The sequence below is a fragment of the Artibeus jamaicensis genome, unplaced genomic scaffold (assembly GCF_021234435.1).
Source record: "Artibeus jamaicensis isolate MK-2021 breed Jamaican fruit bat unplaced genomic scaffold, CSHL_Jam_final contig_415, whole genome shotgun sequence".
NCBI classification, from domain to species: Eukaryota; Metazoa; Chordata; class Mammalia; order Chiroptera; family Phyllostomidae; genus Artibeus; species Artibeus jamaicensis.
Genome location: NW_026521823.1, coordinates 19318373 through 19338620, shown reverse-complemented (window position 1 = coordinate 19338620; position 20248 = coordinate 19318373). Strand labels below are relative to the sequence as shown.

The window sequence follows — 20248 nt, the reverse complement described above, 5'->3', positions numbered from 1 at the left end:
CAGTATAGTCTTTACTCCCCCATGATTTAACTAATATTTCAAATTGACTTTGCCTACCTCAAAGCCCAAAGCTGTAGAGCATCACATCCAGAAGGTCTTTTTCCTGGCAGTAACTGTCCACCTGTCCTTCCTCCTCCATTCCGACAGATTCTGTTCCAGGACATTTGGAGGAAATTATTATAGGGGAGGAAAGAAAAACTCCCTCTCAGGTTCAGTGTCTGGAGGGGCGGAGTGGGGGAGGCTGCAATTGAAACTGACAAAAGACAGATGAGCAAGAGGCAAAAAACAGTTTATTTATGTGCGTGACATGCATACCTGCAGAAGTACTCAGTGTTAAGTAACTCAAAAGGTGATTAGAACGGGGAGCTTCTATACCATTTTAACAATGGGTAATAAATCACAGAGAAAGGACTAGTCAAAAGAAAAGGGATCTGGCCTTCTAGGAAGGTAAATTGTAAGAAGATGACTAGCAGATGTATGGGGAAAATAATGGTAAATGGGGGGTATGCAGACCCATTTCAGTACCATCTCTGGTGATAAGAGTTATACGTTAGGCTACCCTTCCTGGAATGAGAGAGGGGGACACCTTTCCAAGTGAAAATGTTCTTTACAAAAGATAAGTTTCTGCCCTGCTGTGAGGCCTTTGAAGGGCAGATACAGACCTTTTCCTGTGTGTGTGCTGTTTCTCAGTTACCATTAGTTCAAAACAGTCCTCATGCCAGAGTAGCATATTTGGGGTGGCATATCCGATCCCCTTTATCATCTTTCTGGTTTAAGTCTGGAAGTTAACTGAGGAAGCATGCACTTAGACTGTCTCTGTTGTGCCCCTGCGGGAAGAGGCAGCAGAAAGGGCTCATTGAAGGCAAGTACTACACTTTACATGATTTTCACCCACTCCTAAACCTGGCAAGGAATAGGTCATACTCTTTGTTGGACTGAATGAATGAAGTCAGTTGATTAAAACTGGTGGTCCCGCTTTGGAGGGTGGTTCTTCACAGTGAGCATATGAGACAAACTCTTGTTATGTCACAAGTGGTACAGAAGGAAAAAGACATACTGTGCGGGTTTGCAAGCAGAGGAATTTTAACAGCATTCATTTCCTAAGAGGTGCTCCAGTTCTAGGGGGTTCTATACTAAGCAAATCTAAAAGAGATCATTTATATACCAGGTTCCTTTTCATATGTTCATTTTTAATCAGGAGTATGCTTTTTCAGTGACTGGATTACTCTCATCTGCCTGCAGGATACATCCGTCCCCAGTATCGAGGGTCCGAGGAAATCGAATGAATAACCAGAAGTTTGCTTGGTGAGTACCCAGTCTAAATTATCAGAACGTTCAAGTCTTACGGGCAGTTTTAATGGGGCTGCGTGAGAGCCCAGGAAAGTCACTCCTGCTTCTCTGTCAAGAAGGTGTTTCTGCGCAGTGAACTATGTCGTCTCGCTGTCCTTTGGAAAATTTCTCTACAGCCCAAACTCTTCACTACCTAAAACCCACACGGACATATTTTTGCTAACAGATATGGCTTATTTCCCAGGATTATTAACTGTCACATTTTTAAAGATACCCCTCTTTTTAAAAATACTGTAAGTTTCTTAGTTAGATTTAGGCAACAATTCAGATTTTTCCTCAGGTACCAATTTCCACTTCTCATGAGGATTTTCATAGTAAAGTAATATATTAATTTTGAGGTTTACTATTTCAATTTTTCAGACTGAGCATTAAATATCCAGGGGTTTTATTTTTTAAGGTTCTAGTTATTTAATTTTAGAGCTAAGGGGAACTGAGGGAGAAGGAGAGGGAGAGAAACATCAGTGTGTGGTTGCCTCTCATGCGCCCCCTACTGGGGACCTGGCCCACAACCCAGGCACCTTCCATGACCAGCAACCCTCAGTTTCACAGGCCAGCACTTAGTCCACTGAGCCACACCAGCTAGGGAGGGATTTTACTTTTAAATTTGGGGAATACAGATATCTTCTTGCAGTGACTAGTTCTTCAACAAAAATATAGATGGGAAGTTATCATAAATGACCTGAAAAGTAAGTTCAACCACAAAACATTTATTATTGATTCTATAAAGAAGCAATTTAAGATGTTCTATGAATGTTTTATGTGAAACAAAAAAATAATTAATATACATTTAAAATCCATTTTGTTTACATTAGCCACTCCGTTACACAAAATTAGCCTTTCTACACACATTGTATCTTTTTTAAAAAAGAAGGAAGAAAAGAGGAACTCGAACTGTGTCCTGTTTATTTCAAAGGTGAATGGAAATCCAACAGATCTCCATTTTTACTTCATTGAATTGTGCTTAGAATGGGATTTTGATTAAAAATTGCTTTTTTTTAAGTATGGGAAGATGATTACCAAAGATTGAGCTTCCAAATTAATTTTATTCCTAAATCAGGGTTATTTTTAGACACAAAATAATGACTCTTTGATTTTGAATAGTGCCTAATCAGCTCACCTCCCTTCCCCCATTAAATCTAATTAACTACCTCAGAATAGCTGGGTGATGTTGTTAAATATTATGCTTCTCTCTTGTCACAGAGAGGGAAATGCAGCACAGATGACACAGCTGCTTTCTAACACCCTGTCTAGAGCTGGGGCATCCTTCATGGTGCCCCGCGATCACTAAAGCGTATTGGCCCCCGTCCCACCGGGACAGCTGAGGGAATGAGAAGGCTGACAGCCGCTGCATAAAAGCACAGGGAGAGGTCAGGTCCTCTCCTGACCGAATGGCCTTGCAGGCTGAGATGCTCAAGTGAGCACCATCAGTTAGGGGGCAGAGTACAGCCATGCTGGTCATGAGATCTGGTTTCTGCAGCGTATTTTTCAGTGGCTAAATGTGCAACGCTAAGTAAACAACAAATATTCTTTTCTTCACTTTTTCTTTCCTAAATAGTAGAGTAACAATAACTGGTTTCTACATAATGTATCGCACATTATTTGGTTAATAAGTTTAAACCACTTTTATCTCTTGAGAAGTGAGAAAGAAGAAGGATTTTCACTGTTAGCCTTGAGAAAATTCAACTTTTATTTTTATTCAGCAGCATTTATTTACTGTCCTTGGCCCTGTGGAAAACACTGGATTAGAAAGATAAATAAAACACAGTTTCTGTTCTCAAGGGGCTCACTGTCATGAAGGGAGTGGGTGTGTATGTCTTTGTGATGTCGCACACATAATATACAATATTCGTGGTGTCATATGCACTACTTATATGTAATAAAATGTAGATGGTTCTCTAAGGAGATATATTTATAGTATTGAGTTGGCCAAAAAGTTCCTTTAATTTTTTCCACAAAATAAAAGATGTACTTTCCATTTTCACCAATAACTTGATTTGGATATTTTCAGTGTGTCAGCCACCTCCCACATGGTAAAATGTTGATTGTTCTCAGTTAATGTCTCTATTTGATCTCTGTCAACTTCAACTGGTCTACCGACTGTGGAGCATCATCCAGTGAGAAATCTCCCACATGAAACTTCACAAACCACTTTCGACTAGTCACAGAACCTTCGCTACACTGTATAAATCATTTTTTGTGTGTTTCAGTTGCATTTTTACCTTTCTTGAAATAGTAAAACATAATATGCTGAAAATGTCACTTCTTCCATCTTCAGTATGAAACTGGCTACGCAAAAATTCACCAATTTTGACATTTTTTAAAAAATCCATGCTGATATGATGCATCTGCCACAACACAGTCTAATAAAATTGTTTCAACTGAAGCTAAAGACAACTAAGTACTACAAGAGCCATCCTACAGGGAAAAAAAAACAAACCTTTTGGCTAACCCAATATAATGTTCAGAGGAAAATGTTATCAATTCTATTTAAGACCGATTTGAGAGTAAGTAGTAGAGAAATGAGAAAGTACAAAGGAAGGAGAATACAATCCGCAAACCCACTGCAGAGGAGGATTTTGAGTAACGACCCAGAACCAGTAAGAAAAGCAGAGTGTTGAGATGGTACTTTCTTTACAGGTTGAAACACATATACAGGGACTTGGAGGCATTGCTAAATTAACTGTAGCAGGAGCGTACATGGATTTATTACATGTGCTTTATTTGGTCATGAGTCAGTTAAAATTCCTACTGTATGTTACTACCTTGAATTTTCCTTCAGTAAATACTGTGAGGCTGGTATATGGAAATCAATCAAATAAATCACCTGGCTGAGAAGCAGCCCGGTGAATCACCCAGCATCTGCATCTGATTAAGTGATAAACATTCACTCCTTCTTTGTGAAATATTGGCTTTGAACATCCAGGAAGTTGAACCACTCCGACTAGCAATGGAGATGAAGGGAAAGTGATATTTGCTCTCCTCCAAGAAGTGTGGGGTAATTTATAGAATTAGATGTGAAGTTCAACCCCAGCTTGGCTCAGGAGTGAGTTAGAGCTGCAGATTCTTCATGCATGTGATGTTGGGTGGTTTTGTGAAGTCGGGCTAGCAAATGCTTCAATCAGGTGAAAAAGATTGCTCATCAGAACATCAAATAAACCTCGCTAAGAGATGGAAAGGCTGGGGTTATAAGGTATGGATAAGAATGCATGACAGTTGGTGGGTTGTACGTATCAGTGCCTGTGGTGGAGCTGTCAGACCTGGGTTGATCGCTGAGTGAAGACGGTTTAAAATTTTAAGCAGTGTTTTGCTTTGCATAATGTGACTACGAGAGGTGGCGGCCACTGGCCTCGTTCCTGTAGCAGCATTTCTTCTAGAGATGAAGAAATGTATGGAAGAGAATTTCTGTGCAAGGCAAACAAACCTTCTGGAATGGAAGGAAAATGGGGTAACAAATGTACGTATCCAGGGACAAGATGAAAGTCTGGAAAGGTCAGAGGTGCAGTGACAGGTGTTAGGATGGAGCCAGTTTGCTGTAACTATCTGCTAATTCCCAGGGATTAAAAAATGGCAGTAAGAACTTCTTGTACCCCAATAAGGAACATGAGGTCATGGTATGACTACAATTAATCAAAGGTAGCAATCGGGCCAGACAGAAACTCACGGTCACTATGGCCGTCTCCTCACAGCCACCTCACTATGGTAATATTTGTTGATTTGAGGATTGATAAAGCCTTTAAAGTTCAGCCTATGAGCTTCCTTCTTTATTTCATGAGTCATATCTCTCCTCTTTCCTTCACCATTGGCTGTAACAGGTGATCACACCTTCCTTTGTCTAATAACTATATAGACTGTTTTTAGAACATTCCCACTCTTTCTTGCCTAGGATGATGCCCGGAAAATATTTTGCTCTGTTTTGGGCAAACTGCAGGGAGTAGGGCAAATTGTATCAAAGGGTTGAATGTGCAGGTGGGCTTTTGTCCTCTACAGACCTTTTTTGCATGAGGCTATAACTTTGTTAGTTGAAATCCACAGGAAGTGTTCGTTTCCAAGTCATCTTTAGCTGTTTTACTCCCAAAGATATAACAGAAATCTAGACCCCATGTTGGGAGCAAGCCAGGGAGGGGCTAGCCGGGGAATACCTCTGCACTGAACATCGAAGGTTCTGGACGGAAGGCTCCAGAACTTTCTAGGACCAGTGTAAGTATTCTGAGGATATACATATTAGCATGTGCTCATCGTTAGTTTTTACCCTTTCTTCTCTTCTCTCCACTTCTCCTGTCCTGAAGTTTTAAAGGACTTGGACATATATTATTGTATCGATGATGATTGTAGTAGTGGTTACACCTCGTGCTCAAAACAGCCACCTAGAGCTCTTATGTAACAGTGGTAGTTAGTGGGTGTCACATGACAGAGACTTTATGGGTTATTTATATGATGACATAGAAAATAAGGTATTGTTGGTAAGAAATTTCATCAGTAAAATTGAAATAATTTTCTCTAACCAATTGGATGCTGCCTCCATCAGTCTCAATTATGATTTATTTCTTCCATGTGCCTGAGATGGTATGCAGCTGTATGTACAAAGAGGCCTCCAGTTTTTGACAGAGCATCTATGCAAATTCTAAGACATTCTGGGTGTGAGTCACATTTAACTTTTGGATGTGGTAAAGTTCTGTGTCACAAATTTTTGTGGAGAGCAGGAAGAGCCTTTTCACACTGATGTTTTATCGTTGGAGATAGAGAGCTACAGTGAACCTAAATATTTATATGCACACAATTGCAAATGTTAGACATGACTTGCGAGAATCCTTCTAGAGAATCTAGCTGGTACAGATCCTTGTCATGAAAATAAGAACAACCATTGTCGTTTAAATCTTTGCCTTAGAAGAGGAAAGCACTGAAGTTGTTAATACTGGAAACCTCTCAGGAAGCTGATGCAGATCTTGTCTTTTGGGGGGGGGGCAGAGCATTTCCAAATGTAATAGTTACTGATTTCAGCATTTTAAAACAAATGTCAGCATCCTCAGGTTCAGTACGACTCCTCACTTTCCAAAGTGCAACATGTCGGCTGCTGGCATAAACCCAGGTCTCTGCACACCTGTTGAGTCATCTTTCCACTTTGCAGCAATTAGCTACTGCGGGAGAAATGCTAAAGATTAAATAAGATGGATGTTTAATTCATTAGGAGCTGAGCAGAAGGCTTTTGTCTGGGAAATTCCCCTGATATTGATGGGATAGGGGAGAGAAGGAGAGGCCTAATGAAGACTCCGCTGCCCACTCCACAATGGGGCAGTCACTCCCTGCTGACTTGTGTAGTCATCATGGTGTCGGTCGCACGCTCATTATTTATAGATAATACTGAGTGTGTTACTTTAATTACCAGAGCATTCCACTGCTTAGCCTTTTGACTTACAGGGCAAAAATGATGATAGTATGTATGGACTTCCATACGTAGAGTTTCCAGACTCCAAGGTGCCTGACCTTCATGGTTTCTTTAATCCACGCATGGTGATAAGCCTGTCACAGCACATTGCCTTCCGGGTTCACTTGGAAGCATGCTCTCTCCAGCGTTTGATAACAGATTCGGAAAATGGGCGTCGTTCGAGTTACCATGAACTGTGTTCTCTGTGTACACACTGAGTCACAATGAAAAAGGGCCTCCGGGATGTTGCTACACTTTAAATCTCTCCAAATTCACTTATTTTCTCTTAATGTTGCCATCCAGGATCTGCCATTAACTTCTTTAACTACTTCTACCGCCTCCTCAAATGTAGCTCGGTGACAGTTACGTAGACTTTAAAATTGTGCACCGTCTTTCCGATTGACCTCAGTAAAGACTTTGGTCTAATTTTCCTTAATTCTCTTCACCCAGAATTTCAGCAAGAAACCTCATGATAAAACTGGTTCACATTCCTATGAGCAATATATGATTTTTGTGTCTAGTATTGCTTCAGTCACAATAAAGATGGTTGGAGGAAAATTGGCAGGTTATTTTCTGCCACTATTTCCTTAACTGTAGGAGTATCGGGGCTATAAGAGGAGGTTGAGCTATAACGATCACCACTTCTGAGGTGCTTTGTATTGCAAGTCCCCGAGTGTGTTGTTCTCACCAACCTGCCGCTCAGAAGCTCTGCAGGGTCTTACTGGAAACCCGACAGAGAACCCGCAGGCCTGTCTGTGTACGTGTGCTGACTCCTGGCATCTTCTCGGCGCTGCAGCTAGGTGCGGCACTCTCCTGAAATAAAACACCGCTGTTGGTTGACTAACTTTGGCCCGACCTAGAGACACCAGTTCAGGATTCAGAAGGGGATTGTTTTGGGCAATCCAAAACACGTGGAAGCTGAACAACATGCTTCCAAATAGTGCCTCCGTCAAAGAACAAATTGCAAGAGAAATTTAAAAATATTTTTTGCTGGATGAAAATCTGAATACTACTTACTAAAATTTGTGAGATGTATCACAAGCAGCGCTTTGAAGGAAATCTCTAGCATGAATGCATATGTTACGAAAGAGAAAAGATTTCAAACTAATAATCTTAGTTTCCACTTTAGGAAACCACAAAAAGAAGAGCAAATTAAACCCAAAGGAAGCAGAAGAAAAAAAAATAAAATGAATCATTGGTAGTTCTGGGACTCGTGGCATCTTTTTTGTATAATTGTTATTTTTCTAGGTAGGTTTTATACAATTAAAGATACTTAAAACGACACCATCAGGATTGATGATTTACTCTGGGACAGCTATTTAAACTACAGTATTTTATAGAGTTATAAATTGTGTGGTGGGCATTCTTTTCCATCACATGCCTTCCCTGTTCAGTCAGGGAAGAGAACTTTAAAGTCAGGTGTAGAACTTTAAAATAATGGTCATGTTGTAAAGAAACATGATGAATAAGGGGATACAGGGAGTCATTAATGACTAATGCAGAAAAAAAACTGGGTCCCACTATGAAAGAACTTGTGGGAGCACAAGTCATGTCATGATTAACATATCAATTGAATAAAAAAGAAGAAAGATCATGTATGTGTGTGTGTAATCATATACCCAGAGAAGCTGTATTCTTTTCTGTGTTTCATAGTGTTTTTAATGGATATATTTGGGAAATTATATATCCCATGGATATATTTGAGAAATTGGCTGATCGTAGCTGTCTTCTAAATACTATATATTTGAAAGAGTAAGGACCGATGTGGGGACCCAATGAAAGATCCTAGTGTGTCATGAACACACCAAGAGTGCTGCTCCCGACGATACAGCTGAAGGGGGTTCTTTTCCCTGTGAAAATGCCAGGCACACCAGCAGTTGAGTTTTTGTTTTTATCTATCAGTCGTAACTGCAGTTGTCATCTCTCTTGCTGAGATTTCTCTGTATACACATGGACAGTGAACTTGCAATTTTTAAATTATATATTCTCACCTTGCTACAGTTTTTTCTCAGCTGACCCCTAGGTTTAGTAATTTTCCTAAAACTGGCTCTTTATTGCATTTCTTAGTATAGCACTAGATTACCTGAAGTCTATTTAGTGTATTTTAGAAATATACTCATAATTACTACATTTCTTTTCATCTGTTTTAGGAGAGCAATATATAGTGTGTGATATAGCAATCCAAAAATTAAAACCAACCCACTATCACCCAGGTTTCAACACAGTCACAGCCACTCAGCATAAGCCCGCCGCAAGCACAGTAGCTGGAGGGCTGAGGACCTGCTGGAATCCGCGGTCTGCTTGTAGCCGTTACCTCGTCTACATTTTCATTCACTGTAGTCTCCTTGAGCAGGTGGAGTTCTTTTGTTGAAAGTCGTAGAAACTGACTGAGTCTGGCCAACTTAAGCTAAAGGCGGTTTTGCAGAAGGACAAGAGGCCGATTACAGAGTCAAAGGAGAACAGTGGATGGGGCCTCAGCAAACACAGGAAGCAGGGCAGAGGGGTCCAGGGAGCAGGATTTACTGAACAGGGCTGCTCCTGGACGTCACCTCTTTAAAATTGCAATAGAGGAAGCCACCCAGTCTGATTGGTCCCAGCCTGGCTCAGGCACCCAGCCTGGACCAGGGAAGGGGCTGCCTCGGTGAACAGTCCTGGTAAGCTGCATGTAGCGAGAACCACGGGTAATGAGGACAGGATGGTTTCCCAAAGGAGTAAGAGGTCCTGGTACCAAAAAATGATAGGAAGAACTACTGCTCTTCATCAGCTAGCACCATTGGTTGTCCCTACTGTTCAGTGAACTAGAAGCTGTCACTAAACGTAGTTAACGAGCTTCAACGTGTTTCCCTGGAGGCCATCATTTCTTATATTTTGGGTGATAAGGTACTCAGCAAGAAGTAACTAAAATAAACAGATTCTTATAGGTCTTACTCTTGGTTATTCAGTGGCCAAAGCATAAGAAGAATGTCAAGGTAGATAGACTCCATTCTCCTTTAAACATATGGTTTTTAATCCTAATCCCCTCAAACCCTACCTTTTCCCAGATTTCCTACTTTAAATCACATACTTTAAAATGCAGCCTTTAAAACCAAACATACATAATTGTGACTATACATCCAAGATAGTCAAAACAGGGAACCTCCTGTGAGACGCACAAAGCTGGAGTCCGCAGGCTCAGATTCTGATGTCAATTTTTCACATCTACCAAGTGAGTCTTTATACTGCCTGTACGTCTGCATTTCTATCAAATGAATGAACGAATGGCATCTGACCCAGACTCTTCAAACCAGATCTTGGGAAGAGTGCAAAACAGATAATTCTCTTTATAATATCACCCTGAAAGAAAACGCTTCATAAACTGAGGGTACTAACCCCCAAATTTTAACTTTGACATAAAAAGAATGTCTTTACTACCACCTAGCTGACTCATTGATGCACCCAGCTTTATTATAGCCTCAAGTGAAGCTGCAATTTATTTCAGCTCTCTTGGGTCCTTCTTAACTCGAACAGCTTAGAGTCCTGAGCTGGTGTCTATGTGTAGGGACTGGGGTGCCACACATTAGGTAAGTGTAGGCTCCCGTAGGGGGCCCATGTTACAGCCAGGCAGAAGCGGTGGCTTTTTAGAATGTGGGTGAAGCCAGTTTACCTGAGCTTCTGTGAAAACCAAATAAGCCAGAAGGGTACCTCTCTGTGTGTTACCCACCTGATCACGATTGTGATGGTTAAATCCTCTCTTCCATCCTATCATTTACCTGGGACACCTTCATAAATGAACGTATCAGGTTACATCCTTTAGAAAGCAATGATTGACATTGCCCATAGGGCTACATTGTTCTTACTATAAAATAGAAATCTCTCCAGTGCCATCTATTTTCCCATTTCTCTACTCATTGCCTTTTTCCCTCAGAGGTCTCTAAGGAAAATGAAACAGAGTTCTCCTCAGACTTTGCAGTTAGTAGGTAGAGGGAAAGAAGGAAAATACCCTTCTTATTATTTTTCTCTTTCGACTTGAATTATTTTATGCTTTTTTAGAAACCTGGTAGCTTCACCATGAGAATAGACTGATCTCTTACAGTAAAAAGTGGCTTACAGTGATCCTCCCCAAACTTTACAGGCCGCACGAAGTGTTTATTTGGGAAAAAGAAGGAAGTGTGGATTTCTATTGGAGGTAGGAAACAAAGAGCCAAGGCAACCGTGTTGAGAATAGAAGAAAGTTGCTGCCACCTAGAGGTAAAAACTGAGAAACGTTGAGAGTGTACTGTCCCGAAATGATAGTGAAAGGCGACCTTGATGTAATATCATCATAAAATGAAGGGCAGCCTGTCGACTCAGTCTCTATCTAAGTGGGACTGGACTTATCCCAGCCCTTTCCCTGTTGGCATTGTGCCAGTATTCCATACGAGCATTTTCTGACCTTGGTGGGCTTTTCAATTTTTGTGGACAGCAGCCTTGTTAAAAACTCATGCTGGGTCATGGGACATCTACCTCTTGTATAATGCAGTCTGCTCATTTGGGAGGTTTGTGCTACTCTGGCTAACAAAGAACGTCCTTCCCATGATCCAGGCTATCTCTGTGCCCGCAGGACACATCCTCCTTCGGTTGTGGCTGGTGCTCTGGTTTCATGGGAGGCACAGAAAGCTGGGAAACCAGTGAGGTGAGAGCGGAGAGTCCCGGGGACACCGTTCAGAGGAGGGTATAAATGTTGAATATGTTACTTTTTGTTTCCTCCGAGGAGGGTCCCTGAGACTCACTGGAGTTCTGCAAAAACCTGAAGCCAGTGCAGTACCAGCCTCAACAATGATGTGCCATTTGGCCCATTTTCATTTTGGTTATTAGGAACTCACCATATGTAGCGCTGACATTTCTAAAGTGGTTCCTGCCAGGACATTTTTTGATGGCAAAGCCTCCCTCATAAAAGAGCTCAGACAGGCAGAAATGCTGCGCTGCCCCATTTGGTTTGCAGGCCTCTCCCTTCGGGTCTGCTGCCCTGGTGCACAACCCCAGGGGGCAGTGTGCACAACCCAGTCCTCCCGAAGGGCACCTCCTGGGCACTGAAGCAAACAAGAGGATGTGAGTGTGAGTTTACACGTCTGCCCCCCTCTTCTCTCCTGGATGAAAGACGTGATGGAACCTTGTTGATCGTGATGATGGTTTTCTGGGGAAAAGGGACTTCAGAAACACCACAAGGCATCAGTAGTGCCGTTCAGGAAGTGAGGGCAGCAGGCAGCATCAGTAGTGCTGTGCAGGAAGTGAGGGCAGCAGGCAGCATCAGTAGTGCCGTGCAGGAAGTGAGGGCAGCAGGCAGCATCAGTAGTGCTGTGCAGGAAGTGAGGGCAGCAGGCAGCATCAGTAGTGCCGTGCAGGAAGTGAGGGCAGCAGGCAGCATCAGTAGTGCCGTGCAGGAAGTGAGGGCAGCAGGCAGCATCAGTAGTGCGTGCAGGAGTGAGGGCAGCAGGCAGCATCAGTAGTGCCGTGCAGGAAGTGAGGGCAGCAGGCAGCATCAGTAGTGCCGTTCAGGAAGTGAGGGCAGCAGGCAGCATCAGTAGTGCAGTGCAGGAAGTGAGGGCAGCAGGCAGCATCAGTAGTGCTGTGCAGGAAGTGAGGGCAGCAGGCAGCATCAGTAGTGCTGTGCAGGAAGTGAGGGCAGCAGGCAGCATCAGTAGTGCTGTGCAGGAAGTGAGGGCAGCAGGCAGCATCAGTAGTGCTGTGCAGGAAGTGAGGGGAGCAGGCAGCATCAGTAGTGCCGTTCAGGAAGTGAGGGGAGCAGGCAGCATCAGTAGTGCCGTGCAGGAAGTGAGGGCAGCAGGCAGCATCAGTAGTGCTGTGCAGGAAGTGAGGGCAGCAGGCAGCGTGTTCCTTGTCTGTTGAAACCCTAGTGCTTCCTTAAGAATGCAGAGCCGGATCCTTCCTCTGCCTCGCCTCGCTTGCTTGTGCTCTTGTTCCTGTCCTGTACTTAATCTTAAGTTACAATTTAAGTATTTACTATGTCACTTAGCAACCTGGTCACTTTCGAAATTGCCAGAAATTATTATTTTTTAACTCTTAATCAGGAGCATTATCACTTTTCTAGAAGCTGTGTGTCCATTCATTTGTTCCCTTATTCAGTAAACCCACAGTATCCACAATGCTCTGGTCCCTTTTCTGGGGACGCTGTATTTAATCAGACGGACAAGCCCTGCTTCCATGGAACTAACCATGTAGTAGAGTAAGAGTGACAACTAGTGATAACTGCTCTAATGGACACATAACAGGGGTGATGGGAGGTGACTACACAGCCATCCAAGAGGCTGGTCAGAAAACACCTCCCGAAAGGACCTGACACAGAAGTTGGGAGCTGAAGGAGCACGGACCAGCTGCGTGAGCAAAGAGAAGAATTACGGAGCACACCTAGTTTCAGTCTGAGCGACTTGTGATTGTGGTCTGGAGCTTAGAGGACAGGGCAGATCTATAGATACAGAAGCGGGAGCTGATGGCCTATGAATAATACTTACTCAGGAGGCATGTGTCTGCATTTGCTGATGAAGAACAGAAATGTTTTTGAGATGAAGGAAACCTGAAAATAAAAATTTTGCGGACTGTGAACTGGTAGCTCTAAAGTGAGGCCGCGGAGCCACAAACACCCGCACGGTGGATCGATCAGCCAGCCAGACGGAAGCAGTGACAGTGCCCCGGAGGCGGCCCACTGTGTCCTCGCGGAGCAAAGGAGCACCAGTCTGTCAGTTTCTTTGCCCCGCCTCTGCCCACTGTCCACAACCCATCATAAAATGATGCTGCCTACCCCAGTACATGCCCAGGCACCCATACTAAATAAATAGACCTTAACACAGTAAAGCACCTTTTCCCAAAACACCACGTGCCCTGACCTCTTTCTAACAGGAAAAGACTTCAGCACTGGAAAAGATTCTGTCTGTTCATACCCTCCAAGGTCGTTTTCTTCCTACCACCCATCCACGCACTCACCCCAGCCAGGAGCCCCGCAGTAACGTCCGCTCTGTCAAAATCAGCATCCATCTGATCGTTTAGTCTGGGGTTCCTTCTAACTATTTCTTGTCAGTTGGCTCTTCTCTATTCCACATGCCCTCATCATCTCTTCCCGGAAATATTAACCTCAGCTCCTCACTGGCCTCTTAGGATTCAGATTTTTTTCTACTCCTCCCACCCACTCAATCTTCACCTTGTCTGTGGTGATGTTTGTGGAATGCGAATGAGGTCACTCCTCTCTTGACAGCTGGCCCTGACTTTGCTGTCCTGTAGGAGTCCAGAGCCCTTAGCACAACTCATGATACCTTTTCAAGACAATTCTTTTACTCCTTTCCTACTCACTTTTTTCCCATCTTCCCTGGGCCCTGCATTCCCAGCCATGCTCAACTTATGTTTTCCAAAACACCTTGTTCACCAAGGAAACTGATTCCAAAGGACTGTGGAAGGCGTCTCTTCTGTGCAGTCTCCCCTACAATTCTCATCCATCAGCCTCTTCTTTCTCTCTGATTTAGTGCCGCTGAACCAATGAACCAATGATTACCCTCATCACCATTTATGGTCATCATTTGCCTGTGTGCAGTGGTCTTCCCCCCACCCCCTCTCTCCTCCAGATGGAGACCCTCATGGTGAGAACTGTCATTTCCTGGCTTCTAACACAGCATATGGTACAGCAAGCTCAGAGCATGCTGATCAATGAAATGAGTGATTTCTTTCAAGATCCTAATCTTGTTGGTGGGAAAAATAAGGCCCAGAGGGTTAAATCATTTTCTCCAAGTTTGCAAATTAGAGCTAGAATTAGAACTTGAATCTCCTGACTTTGGTAGTTCCCCCACCATTTTTTCAGGCTTTCCCCATTCCTTACTCAGTAGTTTAAGAAAAGTAGAAACATTCAGATCTAGAGGTCGACAAGAGTTTTTTTCATGTTAGAAACATCTTTAAACGTGGGTTCCATTATCTCCACTCTTCCTCTGCTGATAACTGTTACACTCAACAAAATATTTAAACAACAGTGAGGGACTACCGACCTGAATTTCAGAGCTTCTGGGCCTGTTCTGGTGCTCTCTTCATGACATGATCTGGGGCAAGGTTGATTCCCGCATGCCTACCCTTCCCTACATATTGTATTTCATAGGAATGATATGAAAATAAATGTAGGAAATTATATAGGAATATACTTTATTCTGTGGAAGCCAAGATGCTACAAAATGTCTCAGTGGTATTATTTGTCACCATTTACTCTCTATTAAATGTAGCCTCTTCTATGTTTTTAAATATATATATTCGATAGCTTCCCTTTTCTCTTCTTGTTGCCGCAAAAGATTAGGATCCCAACTCTTACCTCCGCCTGCCTCTCCCATTTATGCCCTTCCTTCTCATCCACTGGATTCCTAATTTAATTATCAGACTTATATCAACACCCTGTCTCTTTGCTTTCTTTCCGCCTAGCATTTCATTGCTGAGTGAAAAGAGCTTGATTAATAAAAGCTTATAATTAGTCCAGTAAAAAGGGTCACCTCCTGGACGGGCTTTCTGGGGGTAGGGTTTTTTTCTTTGATTCTTCGTCTTTTGGATATGCTAATTCGATGGCTTATTTTTGGATTTGAAAATCAACCTTGTAGTTTTTATTGCTACACTTTCAAAAACACAAGTGCTCACAAATACCATGACTCTGGAAACAGGATTTGGAGCAAGATTTAAACACTGGGTCTGTGGTTCAACAGGTTCAAGACCCATGACATTCTCAGATGAAAAAAATAAATAAATATCTTTTTGTTTTTAATCTTTATCAACCGGCTCAACAGGTACTGAACTTGAAGTGGGGCTGTCAGCCCATGTTGTTGTGGGGAGTTAGATCATTATCCTTCTCGGCGGAGAAGCCAGGCCTCCCCGGCGCAGGGCGGCTATGGGTCCATGGTCCCCGAGTGCACCCCCCAAAGCATCTCCTGGTGATAATAAGGCAAGGTCATTTACCTTACAGGAAATGTCCATCAAGCGAATCTAGTGCTGTGATTGGCCACAGAGGGAGATGTATCCCCTGAAGGACTGAATGTAGATTTTCACTCCTCAGTGACTTCTTTAAGACCTTTAAAACAGACCCCCGGCAAATATGTAGTAAAAGCTGAAGTCTAAGCAACACTGTGGGAAAAGCACAGGCTGTGAGACCAGGGGATGCTAGTTCAAACCCCACCTGCTACACTTCTGCCTGTCTGGCCCCAAGTGAGCATCTAAATCCTGACCACCATTTTTTTTCTGGGCCAACAGCAAAATCCTGTCTTTTCTGGATCTTTGCAGATTAAAATTCAAATGTGCTAATTCAGGTTAAAGGTCTGGACAGAACAGGATCAGGTATGTTAGCTATTATTTTGATTAAAACACTAACTCCCAATTATCTGCTCTCTCAAAGACAGTCCTCTAAACATCATTTGTGTCTGACTTTGCCCTCTGTGTGGGTACGTGCTACCTGATGATAAAGGGAACCAGACACAGCCTTGGAAATGGGCCCTGAAATTAATAATTTGCTCCCAGGCAGGCCTGGTTATATTGCTAGTAAATAATTCATTCTCTGGTGCCAGAGGTAGGTCTCCAGAGTGATGCTCCACACACGCTTCATGTTTAAACACTTCTCTGCAAGGGGAAGCAGTGAAGCCTGATTTCCTCAGGACACGGACTGTGTGCTTTGTTAGAACCACCTTCCAATGACATTTTACATCCTTAAGCTTTTTATAGTTTCACACACTTTCATATGTATCATTTGTTCCTCATAACCATTCCGTGGAATGTCTCAAAAATGAGAGGCAGAATAGAGTGGGGATTCAAGAATCAGCCTGCTTATTTCCAGATTCCACTCTCCGCAAATTATCATCTCTGTAAACCTTAGGAAAATTGTTCCGCATCTTTGTGCTATAGTTTCCTAATCTGTAAAATGGGGCTTGCTGTTTATACCTGTCCCAAGGTCACTGTGAGGATTAAATGTGCTGATACATGTAAAGCTCTAGGGCGGTGTTTAGTATACTCAATAAATGTTAGCTGTTGTAAGGAGGTACAAAGCCAGTTTTGTGGGGCCATAGCTAATACATAGCTAACATTATCTCATTGATGTTTGGAGAGTGTTTTGACTCTGGGTTAACTGAATCCCGCATCATGATTCATTTTGTTGACCTTGACATTTCTGCTGTGTCCCTCCTGTCCTCTTCCATGTTCCACGTTCCATGTTCATGTTCATGTTCTCCAATATTCCATCCCATTTTGCATAATCTCTCTCAAAGGTAACAGCCTTCTCCAAAGTTCAAGCCCCCACACTTTTGTATGACTGATCACCTCCTCCTCTGGGCCCTCATGAAGAATCTCTGTCCCAACCCCTGAGCATTTGCCACTGTCTGTAGGCCTCTGTCTTTTAGACTCAGTCCCCAGTACCTTGCATAAGGTCTGGTGCATACATAGTAGGGACTCAAGAAATACTTGAGGAATAAAGAAAGAAAGGGATTGGGCAAAGCTTTAAACTGAAGTCTTCTAATTCTTTTGCAATCTTTCCTGAAATTCTGGAATATTCTAAGATTTTTTCCAAGCTTATCTCAATGAAATGATTTGCTAATTGGAAGTCCAGCATATTTCGAGCACCTACTGTTTGCCAGGCACTGTGCCAATACTGGGATGTAAGGATTCCCAAGGCACTCCTGTCTTTGGGAGACAGTTCAGACGTGCATGACTGAGTTAGCAAAGTTGTGTTAATGGTCCTCTCTGAAGATAATGTCACCTGTTTGTCACAGGCGGGGCTTTCTATTACTCACCAATTTAATGTTTTTAGGCACTAACTCACACGTAGGCCCTGGGAGCTAGCATTGCTCGAGATAATGGAATTCATGAATGGAAGTTATTTTCATTTATAAGTTTTAAATGAATGAGTCTCGTTCCATCGCCTTTGCCCCTTTAGTGTGTCCCCTAGTGTGGTTTGCCAGATGTGTAGCCTGAAAGCAGTTGGACTCGTATAGTCCTCATGCTGTGATAGGTCATTGTTTGCCCCGTGCACCTACACACACTCCCAACTGTGGTCATGCAGTCTTGTCATTGGTTGGTTTCATCTGTGGGTCTTGACAAGCCTGATGCGACGCCTCTACAAAATGTCATTAGAAAGCATATTTTTCTCTGGGTTTAGACAGCCATTCTGAAGGCATCAGTGGTAGCTTTTTGTGTGGTTTAGACAGCATGTGCTACCTAACAGAACATCGCTTTCCTTGAAATATAGAAATGATACCATCATTTATCGCGTGACTACAGGGCACTAATGTTTTTCCGCCATCATTGAGTCAGTTGTGTAATGACACGCACTTGACTTGCTGTTCACTGTCTTCAGAAGGGCATTAAGTGAAGTCAGAATCATGGTGCTGACTGCTTGACACTGTCTAAAGTGGTGCGTTACTTTTGCAAATTGGTGCTTGTGAGTGGGTTTAGGCAGTATGGTTATGCCGTCCAATGACGAGTGTTGACAAGGTGCATTTCCCGTCTCTTTTTCTAAGTACTCTGACTTAGTATGGGAAATATAGTGATGCCTGCATATGGTACTTCTCACAAACTCTGAAACCAGTCCTTGTCACAATCTGGGTATAACATGACCTCTGTTAGACACGTGTTGGGGGTCGTAGTAATTATGTTGAATATGCGTAAGTACGCATTGCTAGGATCATATTGGTTGGTGTATGTCCTTCAGCTCTCATTCTTCTTGACCCAAGTGTCACGTGATTTAGCATGCACAGAGGAGGAAATCCAGAGCCTGCTCGAGCTGTCGGCACAGCGTCTTTCATGGTGAGCCCTTTCACAGCTTCACGATGTTAGTCACAGCTGGGTAAGAGTAGTGTCACCTCTTTCCTACATGAAGCATGCTCTGTAAATGAGCATGCATTTGCAGTGTGCAATCTTGTATGTCCCCAGAAGTCAAAGAACACAACGTACAAAAGTAACCCCATACTGAAGATGGTGCATGGTGATGAGCCATATTTTAAAAACGAACACAAAGACATTAACTACAACTTCTCATAAGTAATAAATGAATAAATTGTTTATTCTAATCAATAAATAATAGCTATAATTTTAGGGACTCATAAAAACAACTGATTATGTAAGCAGCCTTCATCCACAGGGTGTAGCCGGCTAAAGCTAGAAGGTTCTATACCTGTCGGCACAGCCGTCACCGCAGGATTTAACACCCAGTGCATCTGTGTCGGCATCTTCATTTCTGCAACACCAGCTCTCGTGGCAGGTCAGCCCTGCTGGCTACACTCAGAAAATAGTGAACTCTGATGAAGTACAGCAGCACACACGAACACACACATATGTGTACATAGTTCTACCTCTCTTACTCTGTGGTTTGATTCCTTAAAATCCTCATAGAGCTTCTGCAGGTGACTAGCATGGTATCGGCAGGCTGCCCTTGGCAGCACCTGCTGCTTTCCCGGCCTTTCTTGCATTGCTCTTGGGGGCCTGTGTTGCTGCTCTTGCAACCCTGGACTCCACAGCAGGTTTTCTTTCCTGTGTCCCCCACTCTGGCACAGATGGCCGTTGCTGCCATCTCCCTGCCCACCCTAGACCTGCTCCTGCGTAGCTGACCCAGGATCCAGGATGTCCACCACTGAGACCCCTGTCACTTGTTCTCTGCTCTTACCGCTGACTTGTCAAAAGGGTTTCATAAAAGACCTGTCTTGGAAAGATCCCTATTAGAAGGGTCCTATCCCCATCCCTTTAAAATCGTCTCCTGGGAATTTCACAGCCAACCTTTGAGACATTAGCATAGGTGTTCCTGCCCCCAGGTTGTGAGTGTTTCAGCCAGGCATCCTGAACGGAGACCCAGTGACGTGTTCTGTGCAGAACGTCTCATCCCAGATGCAGTGCTGGGTCTCCGAACCGGGGCCGCCCAAAGTCAGGTGCCACCTCTTGTTTGCGGAAGGAGAATTTTACCACAGACATATGAGCTGTCATTTATTTCTGTATGAAGACACCACAGATCTGGATGTTTGGTTTTGTTTGAAGTATGGAAAAATATTTTGTAGACGGGGGAAGAATTTCCAGATAAACATGAAAGGTTACTGAGGTTCTTGAAACTGCTTTCAAAACCTTTTTAGAGGTATAGATTAGTTTATCTCTGGAATGTTTGAAATGGAATCTTGCCCCCAGGAACTAGGGATTCTAAGAATTCTCGGTATACTTGCCAGTCAGGTGATCTTTCTCCTTCTCCTGGACATCACAGTTTTCTTAGAAACCCACTGTGCTTTTATCACAAACACTGTAGAACTTTACAATAAGGTGATGACTCTGCAAATTACTGGTGGTTCTGAAGCAGGCTATTACCAAAATGATTTTTTAATATGCTCCTTGGATCAAATTTTTCCAAATACACATAAATGCACATTAACCTATGCATATAACATAACATGCATGCTTTAGCTATTGGTAGATTTTCTTAAAAGCCATTTAAAAGGATTTTTCATGTAACTTTAATTGAATGAG

The 20248-nt window shown here is 43.0% G+C and overlaps 1 protein-coding gene across 8 annotated transcripts in view; it reads left to right on the top strand.

Annotated features, from left to right (window-relative positions):
• Nucleotides 1-20248, top strand: part of KLF12 (KLF transcription factor 12) — a 421617-nt gene that overhangs the window by 352058 nt on the left and 49311 nt on the right. For all 8 annotated transcript variants that reach the window (XM_053665635.1, XM_053665636.1, XM_037153237.2 and 5 more), the window contains one exon: nt 1243-1305. In XM_053665635.1, coding sequence (XP_053521610.1) covers nt 1243-1305 — 63 coding nt within the window. The remainder of the gene's footprint in view (nt 1-1242; nt 1306-20248) is intronic.